Raw genomic sequence first — 11437 nt, 5'->3', positions numbered from 1 at the left:
CATAGGACACAACATTTCACAGTTGGTCAGAGCAGTACACAGTAGGATACAGCCTTACACAATAGAACACAACAGGCACAGAGTAAGATCACATTAGGCACAGAGAAGGGCATAACAGTACACAATATAACATAGCAGTGCACCCCGCAGGACACCATAGTACAGAGTACGGCAAAGTAGTACGTAGTACAAGACAGAAGACACACACCAGAGCATATCAGGCACACAGCAGGAATATAGTTAGATACAGTAGGTACATAGCAGACTAGCAGGAGGACACAGCACTACACAATAGGACACAGCATTACACAACTGTACAAAGAAGGACACAACTGGACACAGTAAGCACACACCAGAGCACATCAGGCACATAGCAAGAAACAGCAGGAATATAATTGGATACAGCAGGCACACAGTAGGACACAGCAGGAAGATACTGGAACACACCGCAGGGCACAGCAGGAACACAGTGGGATCCTATAGGGGCACAGTTGAGTACTTACTGTTCTGTGATTGTACCTTTCATGGAGGACTCAGACATGCCAGCAGATTGAGCACCTCTGCAAGACACTGTCAGCATTGTGGCTCTGGTGCAGAGCTAAGTGCTGCCCTACCCTGCTCATCCAGGCCAGTGACTTTAATTCCCTACTTGTCCTAAGAGCCAGGTGTCCCCTTCCATGGATAGTCTTGGGAACAGAGCAGAAGTTGCTCAGGTTTCCTGAAGTCCCTGTGCATCATGTTTTTGTCAACCCGGCCATGTGCTCAGACTTCATGCTTTCTCTCCTGCATGCAAAGTGACTTTGTCAATAGACATGGAGGTTTTAGGTCACCAGGTAGAAATTTATTTGTAGAGGTGATGCTGAGAGGTAGACTGAATTGGGACTTTGCTAAGCTATCTTCCTTCTTCTGCCTCTAGGAATCTGCTGTCAGAGGGATTCGTGTGTACTTACACACTTGCTCCCCATGCTCCCCCCTCCTTAGTCTGGAAAAAATTTGCTAGTGTAATTCTGAGTTTCCCCTCCACCACTGCATCTTCCTACTTTCCTAGGGCTTCACGTGGTGGTGGCCAGTGGAGAGAGAAAGGGAGGTAGATTTTGTCTTTTGACTACTCTCCATTCTTTACTTCTCCTCTCATTGGCTAGACAGGTGGGGTCTTCCTGGATCAGATTGCAGTGATGAGAGTCCACAGTGGGAATGTAGCTCTGGCCCCTACATCCTTCCATTCTCTGCATCATCCTCTGGCCTGCCTGTACTCAACCCTGCAGAAGCCCTGCTGAGCAGCTGTCTGTCATGCAGAAGACTTCAGAATAAGTTGCTAATGACTCAGTGTTATCCTTCTCAGGACATTTTTTTTTCCAAAAGGACCTCCACAAGATAGCTGTGCCCAACTTGTAGAGAAAGACTCTGTCAAGAGGCAGGGGACTGAGGGGGTTGGGTTGATCACAGAGGGCAGGCAAAGGCCCAAGTCATGGCAGAGTGAAGCTGAGGAAGATTGTGATGACCAATTCCAGCTTTTTGGCCTAAGCTGGCCCTGCCTGTCCCTTATGAGTGGACTGTGACGTCTGGGGAGGACCCTCCTATGGAAGGCCTCTGGATTTCACCTGTGCTTTTCAGGAAGGGAAGAGGAGGAAGCAGGGAAGATAGGACTGGAGGAGGGTCTGGCGGAGAAATAGCTTCCCTCTTTCTTTGCCTCTCATGCCCCTGCTGGGCCATTCTCATTCTTCCAATAACAATTCCTGAGAAGGAAAACAGACAGGCAGACTGGAAGGCAGTGAGAGAAGAGAGGCTGTTGGTCCTTCTCTCCCAGGAGTGCACTTCCTTTACTGTGTGGAGTAACATTAGGAATGCCTTCCAAGGCCAACTGCTGAATGTCCATTTGACCCATGGCAGCTCCACGTGGAAGTAGATCACCAGTCCTCTGCATGGTCTCCGCCTCCAACCTTTCTGTGGAGAGCTGAATGCATCAACCACTTACACCACCAGGGACTTTTCTAGGTGCTCTCTTTCACAGTCCTCTAGTCAGAAACCACTCATAGCTGACTCTGCAGCAGGTTTTCTGAGCCTGTAAATCACACAGGAGGAGATTGTCCATCTTTCTCCTACAGAGCAGTTGGTGAGTTTGAACTGCCTGCCTTTTTGGGTTGGCAGCACAATGCCTTACCCACTAAGACATGTGAGCCACTCACCTAGGTTTGTCTAAAAGTGAGGTTACTGCTGTCCCCTCACTGCCTCTGAAAAATTCCTGAGCCCCTCATTCTTTTCCTTCTTGGATAGGAAAGCCCAAATGTGTGTATGTGTGTTTGGTGGGGAGTGGGAAGGGCTGACATTCAGCTTCAATGTTCCCTCAAACTCCAAGAAATAAGGATGTTTGTCAATTTTTAAGATGAGAAACACATTTAGAGAACAGAAGACACTTTTCTCAAGGTGATACAGCTAGTAAGAAGAGAAATGAGAGACAGTCAGGCTTCTTCCCTTATAATGGAGGACCTCAAGGGTAACCCTTCCCAGACAACATGCAAGTATTCATTTGAAAACTGCTTGATCAGTTAATTAATTAAACAAGCACATACTGAGCACTAAGTGTCTCAGGAATTATGCTAAGCACTGGAACTCTAAAGAGAAATAAAAATTCTTCCTCAGAGAGCTCACAGTGTATTGAGGGTGGAGACACAGAAACTAGGGACCATACTTTACTGGGACAACTTCTCCAGTCAAGGCAATTATAAATCAACATATTTAGCAAGAAATAAGATTGTTATTAACTTTTGCTTGTGAAATTCATGGAATGTTTCTCCTACGATCAGACATTTGAATTGGCTCTTGAAAGTGTAAATGGATGCATTAGGGGAGTGAAGCAGTGAGAAGGACATCCAGAGCAATGAAGCTTGTGAAAGACTGCAGAGGCAAAGACTCACACTCTGGGTCATCCCATAGCAATATCTTAACCTAGACTTCCCAGAATGAGATTCATAATCATTGTACCCTAAGGAATATAAGTATAAACACTGAACACGAGCTTTTTTTTGTGGGAGAAGGATGGGTAATCTTCTCCCATGCAATTTACTGCCTCTGAAAACCCACTGGAGGGTCAGCTATGGGTTGGTTCCAACTCAATGGTGCACAACAAAATAACATTGTAAATAAATAAGTAATAAATAAACAAACAAACAAACAAATAAATAACCAACCTCCACATAACATTAGCTCTATCTCACAGATGAGGAAACAGCAGCAGAGAGAGACTGAGGAACTCCTCAAGGTAGCACAACTAGCAAAGACAGCGAAGCCATGGTTTGTATCTGAATGGTCTAAAGTCCAGGCTTTAACTAGTACATAAGATCTGACCAAATGTCATTCTAATGGTTCTGAAAAGGGCATCAGTAAAACAAATAAGCAAACAAAATGTCACTTAATTCAGGGTTTTTTTAACCATTACTTTTTCTTTTTCTTTCAAGGATAAGGTTTACAGAAAACCCTTGAGAAGTGATTCTGACAGGGCTCAGTCTCTTTGGCTGAGGAACTTTTCTCACTCAGTGTCTGCAGGGTCCACGGCTAACACAAAAGCTGCTTCTCTAATGGTCCTAATCCACCAGTGACTCTGCCAGAGAAAGATGGGAAATCTCTTCCCATGCCTTCTTGTCCTCTGTGTGGGAGAACACAGGGGATCTCATGCACAGCCACATCTGTTTGCCAGTAGAGGGCTGATATGATGGTGACCTAGCATATTAGATGGACTAGGAAGAAAGGCTTCTAATCTACTTTTGAATATCAAACAAGGGAAACCCTATGCAGCAATGATCCAATCTGGAGCCAATTATGAGCATTTGGAGTGTGCTATCAGGAGGGACTTCTCCTGGAGGAAGACATATGGCAGAGTATAGGACTGAGTAGGGAGCTCTGATGATCTAACGGTAAGAGGTTGTGCTACAAATCCAAAGGCACATGGTTTGAATCACCAGCTGCTCCATGGAAGAAAGATGGGAAATATCCTGTGTTATTTACCTCTGAAAATCTGTTGGAGGTCAGTTCTGACTCAATGGCACATGAAAACAGGACTGAGTAATGTTTTGTTCCATGGTTCAGGAGTCAACATGAGTTGGGGCCAATTCACAACAAGGATACACATCCAAGAATTGCCAGTGCTGCTTGGGGAAGGGTTGGGAAGACTTCTAGCAAGGATCTGGTACTTCATGGGTGGCCCTAGAAGGATCGTTAGTAATGAAACCGGAGAGATGAGCAGAAGATTGAAGGAACCAGAATGAACGAAGAGTGGGTCCATGACTGATGGAGATGGATGCTGGTAAACCAGATAAGACTACACATATCAGTATTACAAAGGCTTTGGGACTTGAAAATGAGGAGCCATTGTCACATTAGTAGGTAGTCAATGGACATTGGGAATTCAAGGCTGATATGAAACTGGACAGCCTTGATATAGAAAAGCATGCTCTTACTGGGAGACAGTATGCTAATAATAATCAAAATTAATATTGATGAGAAGATAGCCAGTCACTGATGACAATCAGGAAGTGTAAGAGCCAGGTGACAGGTGGTGTGTCAAGCACCCAGCATGTCAGGCTTTCCAGCCCTGCCATGTGGGAAAGAGGGAAGGAGAAGGACCACAAGACTCATGCAATTACTGGTGAATGGCTTCCTCTGCCTGCCCTGCCTTCTGGTGGAGGACTGGCCCAGGAGGGAGCTCTCCCTTCCTGGAAGACCATACTTGGTGATCCCTGCAAAAGGTTCATTCAGACTTAGGGAAGTCTGGATCCTAAATATTTGTCCCTACTTGCTTTTATCCTGCCTGGATCCTGCAAGGTAAAACTACAGGAACTTTAGGGTGTCAAGCAATGCAGGCTACCTTCTTGAGTGAGGTTCTTCCTGAACATGTGCATGCATCCAAGTGGAGCTGGTAACCACTCACCTATAGCAGAGCAAAGGGAACCTCTGTGGGGAGCCTGGTAGACATGTGATTCAGAGAAGGACAGAATGCTGGGCAATCTTTTCTCTTGTTAATCACAATTCTTCCTTTACGTCTGGTCTTTTATCCCTCAGGTATGTCATAAGAATCATACAGAAGCAGTGTTGCTAATGCTGTGGAGTTGGCACTGACTCACAGTGACCCCAAGTACAACAGTAAAAAACACTACCCACATCTGTGGCATCACACAATCTCTGCCACATCTGAACCCATTTTCACAGCCACTGTGTCAATCCATCTTGCTGAGTGATCTTTCTTACTGACCCTCTACTTAATCAAGCATGATGTCTTTCTCCAGGGTAACATGCCTAAAGTGCATGGTTGCATTTCTCACAAGACAGATTTGTTTGTTCTTTTGTCAGGCCATGGGATATCCAATACTCGTCACTGACACCACTATGCAAAGCTTCGGTTCTTCCCATTGTTGCAAGGCACTGTTGAGTATGACTCGTTGTTTTTGTTATGTGCCATTGAGTCACCTACTACTCACAGCAACCTTATATACAATAGCTCTGAACTCTGCCCTATCCTGAGACAGTCTCACTGACTCTGACACACCTACCCCCTTTACCCCAATCACTGTGTCAATCAATCTCATAACAACCCTATAAACCCTGAAATCTGTTCCATCCTGTGCCATCCTCATCAACTGACATGCTTTAGCCCATTACTTAAGTCACTGCGTCAATCCATCCCATAAAGGTCTTCCTCTTCTTTACTCATCCTCCTCCTTTCCAAGCATCACTCCCCATTCCTTTCCAAGGAATAGGCCCTCCTAACAACATGCTCAAAGTATGTGAGATGAAGCTTGATCATCCTTACCTCCAAGGAGTACTCAGATTGTGCTTTCTCCAAGACCTAATGTCCATTCTTTTGCATGCTTTAGGATATTCAGTACTTCTCAGGTCTTCCTTATTCATCCACTGCAGACATCTGAGATGACTGAAATGTCATGCTTTGCTTTAGACACACTTTAGTCCTCAAAATGAAATTTTTGCTCCTTAACTGTTTTAGGAGGTCTTTTGCAATAGATTTTCCTAGTGCAAATCTGTTTTTTATTGTTAATTCCTTGATTATTGTTTCTATGCACGTTAATTATATGGACAGAAGATACTGGAAAAGCACCTCACACCTTCAAAGACTTTGTTTCCTCATCTGTGTAGTAGGTTGTACTGAGGAGCTAATAAAGGAATACATGCAAATTTGTACTAAGACTCATCAAGATGGCAACCCAGGCACATTATCAGAGAAGTGGTGGCTATGGATGAGATTCAGTCAGAAATCCAACCTAGGGCTACCAAATGGAAGGAAACTGGTAACTAGGGCAATGGGGGTGGGTGTGTCAGCATCAGTGAGACTGGCTCAGGACAGCGCAGGGTTCAGAGCTGTAGTACATAGGGTTGCTATGAGCTGCAGACAACTCCAGGACACACAACAACAACAATAGCAGCTGAGTACAGTAATGTTGGTGGAAGGAAGAGCAAAGCCTTCTAAATTTTTGGTTTGGGCCTTTGCACTTGTCAGAGAGTTGCTGATAGTCTGTAGACGTGAGTTTAACAGTTTGGAGTCTTTGAGCTCTCTATTTGGAAGACCTTTCAAAAGTGAGATCTGTTCACTTCTGAACAAAGAATCTCAAAGAGGTTCAGAAAGTCCTTTGCAGGAGAGCTTCCAAGAGATCCTGCAGTTTCCTGGACCTGGCTAACATGTGTTGCAAGCGAGGGACTAGTGCTTTCAGGCCATGTGCGCCCCTTGAGAGCGCTTGGACTGGAGTGCCTGTGTCCCTGGCACCGCAAACGGAGGGTGGCCTCAGTAGTGGACAGTGCTTATGGCGCCCATTTGTGGCTCCGTGGCGCCGCCCGGTGGAAATTCGCCTTTGCCGTCTCTGCTGAGGACGCCGCGGACCAGAGGACGACAGAAAGCTGATGACATGAGGGCGCTGTCTCCCGAGTGATGGCAGCGCACGCTGCCTCGCCGCCTCCACCGCCTAGCCCCAGACTCCTTACGTCAGGGTAGCTGGGTCCCCCCTCCGCACGGGAGCAGAGAGCAGAGAGCAGCCCCGGAGAGCACAGCAGAGCGCGCCTGGGATCCAGGCGTCCTTACAGCGCGCCAAGCCCGCGCCGACGCCGCGCCGCACCAGGCACTCGAAGCCGTGGCCGCCCGACTTGCTCTGCTTGCCCTCCGCTATGCACACGGGACTCCGAGGCTTTCCCCAGCAGCCCCAGACCCGCTGCCACCAGAGCACCTTTCAGGGCGCTTCTCGCTGAAGTGGTTGGGCAGCTGGAGCAGAGGGTCGCCACGTCGGGGGCACGGCCAGGATCCGCGGCCCCCGAAAGTGGGGAGCGGGGCCTCCCGCGCCGCCCCAACATTATTTCCCCCAGCGGCAAAGAAGAGCTGGTGGCAGTCGCCTCGCGGCTGTGGCAGCGGCGGCGGCGCGCCTGCCTGGCGGCCGTCGGCGTACTCCTGGCCATGGCGCTTGGGTTACTCATCGCGCTGCCTCTGCTGCTGCAGGCGGCGTCCCCGGGCGCTGCGCACTATGAGATGATGGGCACCTGCCGCATGATCTGCGACCCCTACACCGCCACCCCCGGTGCGGGGCCTGCAGGCGCTAAGGCACCGCCGCCCGGACCCAGCACGGCCGCCCTGGAGGTCATGCAAGACCTGAGTGCCAACCCATCGCCTCCCTTCATCCAGGGACCCAAGGGCGACCCAGGACGACAGGGCAAGCCAGGACCACGTGGGCCTCCTGGAGAGCCAGGTCCCCCTGGACCCAGGGGCCCTCCGGGGGAGAAGGGCGATTCAGGGCGCCCAGGGCTGCCTGGGCTGCAACTATCTGCAGGCTCAGCGGGCGGCGGCGTCGGGGTGGCGGGTGGAGGAGCAGGGGGAGGTGGTGACTCTGAAAGCGAGGTGACCAGCGCACTGAGCGCTGCTTTTAGTGGCCCCAAGATCGCATTCTACGTGGGCCTCAAGAGCCCCCACGAAGGCTACGAGGTGCTCAAGTTCGACGACGTGGTCACCAATCTTGGCAATCACTATGACCCCACTACAGGCAAGTTCAGCTGCCAGGTGCGCGGCATCTACTTCTTCACCTACCACATCCTCATGCGTGGCGGAGATGGCACCAGCATGTGGGCGGACCTCTGCAAGAACGGCCAGGTTAGTGACCTCCACTCCACACACAGGCGCTTGACCCCTACCCTGCTCTGCATCTCTCTCTCTCTCTGCTGCTCCATCCCTTTTTCTCCCCACTTGGGATCCTCCAGAGTCAGTGGGTTGAGTCCTCTGTGTCATAGTGACCTGCTTCCCATGCGCCCTGGCTATGCTCAAAGAAGCTTAGGCTACAGCAAGCTTCAGGATTCTTTGCCAAACTGCATCCTCTGGTTGGTCACTCCCCTACCTGCTTGCAGTCTCTCTACCCGACCTTGTTCAGACCTCTTTCTTTTTTAGCACTCCTGTGCGCTCCAGTCTCCCCTTCTATCTTTCGCCTCCTTCTTCCTTAGCTTTTCTCTGTGCCTCGGTTTGCATGCTTTATTTCTGGGTCTATTTACTTGAACTGCCCTATCTCAGCTTTCCTGGCTTGCTAACTGCGGGAAGGAGGGAGCAGAGAAGGAGTTGATCAAATTAGAGAAAGGGAGTGGGGCCAGGGTAGGAGCCAGGGACATCAGTGGGAGCCAGGCATGTGCTTTGGCAGAGGTTCCTAGGCCCACTGGTCTCTGCGACCTGCCCCCAGGTGCGCGCCAGTGCCATTGCTCAGGACGCTGACCAGAACTACGACTATGCCAGCAACAGCGTGGTGCTGCACCTGGACTCTGGAGACGAAGTGTACGTGAAGCTGGACGGCGGGAAGGCACACGGAGGCAACAACAACAAGTACAGCACGTTCTCAGGCTTTCTTCTGTACCCAGACTAAAGGCGTGCGGGATGGGGGTGCCAGGCCACCCTGTCCCGGCTGGCTGGGGAGCCCAGTATTTTGGCAAAATTCCTGACATCTTCCTTGGTAAAGACTCACCCTTACTTCCCTCTCTGCCCGCTCTGGGGAAGCCAAGTGTCTGTGGCTCAGGAGTTCTGAGCTGCGCCCCTAACCCTGCTCAGTCCTCAACCTGGGAGACAGATGGGAGTCCAAGTGGCAAGCTGAACTGACTAAGGACCTGAGCCCAGGGGTGGTTAATCAGACTGTAGACATGATTGGATTGGACAGGCTAGCAGGCTCTTTCTAGCCCACCTGACTCAAGGCTCTGTGCTGATAAGGGTAGTAGCCCAAAGTAAGCATGGGCTCCCTGGAGGTGTCCTTCTCAATAACCCTAAATATTTGTGTGAATTTCCCTGCCCATCTGCCAAAAACCCACCCACAGTAGAATCCCGGCAAAGGATGAACCCATCTCCCACACTGCACTCCCAACAAAGCTCTGCTGCTTTGCATTAAACTATGTTTTTAAAACCTGGACTCTGAGGTTTCTGTTAGCATGACCCTTGGACCAGACCACCTTGGTAAGAAGATCCTAATCGGGTCTAGAATAACCCCTCTATGCTTCCATCAGCCAGCCACAGACTTGTTATCTGTCTGTATGGGTGAACAAAGGAGAATTGGGGAAGCAGCAGTCCATGCTTTAGCATACAGCCTTTGGAGAGGGTACTGTATTGGGTCATGATAATGGGTACCAGAGACAGGAGAGTAAAGGTCAGTCTCCAGCCCCAGCCACTGGCTACTTAGGCTACTTTGTCCTCAAAGCTGAAGGAAGAGATGAGAAGGGAGAAGTTCCTGGAGGAAGGAGGGGGAGAGCAGTAGCTGTCCAAAATGGGGAAGGGGGAACTGACTGACCATTGTCATCCAGTAGGAACCAATTTACCCGTTGGAGGTTTCTGGAGTCAGTAAATCACATGAAGGAGACAATTTCTTTTTCTCCTTCATAGCCCCTGATGGATCTGAACCATCACAGAGGCACAGCCTTTGGGTTAGCACCCTCCCTATAGTCTGGAATTGTATGGTTCTCAAAGGGAAGTTTGAAAGTCCTACAAGTACACACACCCTGAGGCACAGGACACACTGGCCACATGCCTACTCCATATTAGCTGGGGCCAGTGCTTTGGGAAAAGCTATAATCCTACTGTCCTCCTGCCTTCCCTGCAGGGAACGTAAATTCTCTGATTCCTGGTGCTCTATGCCCCTAACCTTGCCTACTCCCTAGTCCAGGGAGAGAGACAGAAAACTGAGCCAGAGACTTGTGCCTTCTCTGGATCCAAGTGAGATGGAGTAATGAGATGAATCTCAGCTCTGGGGAAGTGATATCTTCATCTGGGGTCATCCCTTTTGCAGTGTTCCTAGTCTAGCTGTGAACCCCAGTGTGCTCCTTGGAGCTCCTCCTTTCACTTTCTTTTGGTATTTTATACACATAAGTTAGAAAACACACACCATGATTTTGGTTTTGTTCTTTTTACTGTTTTTTGGCTGTTGTTAGGTCATGGAGTTCCCACAGCAGTATGCTGTCTAGAAAATAATATAACTGCTCACGAGTGCTTACTGAGCTCTTTTTGACTGACCACTTGTTTGGAGAGAGATGTGGGTGACTGAGCAGCCTAAATCCTCCAGTATGCACAGTGTGTGTCTCACTAGGACCTGGTTGTCATTATACAATCCATACTCCACACATGCACAAATGGGTCTGAGCTTCTTTGTGTGTGACAGTGCCCTCCTCTGTGTATGCCCCAATGGTTCCTGGGGGATTAGGAAGCTGAGCTTCCCTGTTAAAAGACAATTACACCCCCTGCCTGGAGCCCTGTTGTTACTCCTCTTTATGCTCTTCTTTTATTTGAATAATGTTTTGTTGTCATTCGCTTGAATATGAGCAATGATTGCTTCTGCTTTGAGTCTAGGGGTAAAATGTTCAAAGAGGTGGGGGGGAAGAAATGTGTGTGTGTGTGTGTGTGTGTGTGTGTGTGTGTGTGTGTGTGTGCAATTTGCTACCTCATAGACTGTAGATTCCAAAACCCAGCAGGGTACAGGAATGGGGGCAGTCAGAACAGGGTAGGGGCCCTTTATCAATTTTTTTATGCTTGTGAATTGTATCATCCAGAAATACGATTAAAAACAAATATCTAAGACCCAAATGAAGTCTAATTGCTGTGGATCTACAATCCTTCATGGGTCCCTAATCCTTTTTGACTTATTCCTCCCCTTCCTCTGATAAGATGGAGCTTAGACACAAAGCCCTCGGTTTAGATTTCAAAAATTAAAATTGACATGCAGCACTGGCATTCCTGAGAGCAGGAGGAATTTCTAAGGAGGTGCCCAAGCCCAGCCTTTGCTTTAGGAAACCATTTGTACTTTTAACAAAACCCCTGCCACTCCCCTTTGGCAGGAGGGCAGTGGAGACGCCTTGCAGGGGTCTACCTCTTCACAACACTTAGACAAATTTGAGATTCCTCCATCTGTATTCCCTAGTGCAGCCGGATTCTTGCCTG

The 11437-nt window shown here is 49.0% G+C and overlaps 1 protein-coding gene across 2 annotated transcripts; it reads left to right on the top strand.

The window, feature by feature from the left end:
* The first annotated feature begins 7447 nt into the window (after nt 1-7447).
* LOC102853323 (complement C1q-like protein 2-like) lies at nt 7448-8888 on the top strand. 2 transcript variants are annotated; one of them, XM_006902572.1, is made up of 3 exons: nt 7448-7834; nt 7886-8134; nt 8709-8888. In XM_006902572.1, the coding sequence occupies exons 1-3, from the start codon at nt 7448-7450 to the stop codon at nt 8886-8888; spliced, it is 816 nt and encodes a 271-aa protein (XP_006902634.1). The 2 variants fall into 2 exon arrangements, with proteins under 2 accessions (XP_006902634.1, XP_006902633.1); XM_006902571.1 differs by having other exon boundaries at nt 7448-8134.
* Nucleotides 8889-11437: the final 2549 nt, after the last annotated feature.

The sequence above is a fragment of the Elephantulus edwardii genome, unplaced genomic scaffold, assembly GCF_000299155.1.
Source record: "Elephantulus edwardii isolate Elephantulus edwardi_28Jun2011 unplaced genomic scaffold, EleEdw1.0 scaffold00430, whole genome shotgun sequence".
NCBI lineage: Eukaryota > Metazoa > Chordata > Mammalia > Macroscelidea > Macroscelididae > Elephantulus > Elephantulus edwardii.
The sequence above is the reverse complement of the archived record's forward strand: the minus strand, read 5'-3'. Positions and strand labels throughout refer to the sequence as shown.

Bases quoted from the DNA above. Each gene is read 5' to 3' on its own strand.
- LOC102853323 (XM_006902571.1), top strand. From the start codon at position 7,448: ATGGCGCTTGGGTTACTCATCGCGCTGCCTCTGCTGCTGCAGGCGGCG. The intron at 8,135-8,708 runs GTTAGTGACCTC...ACCTGCCCCCAG, and splicing joins ACCTCTGCAAGAACGGCCAG to GTGCGCGCCAGTGCCATTGC.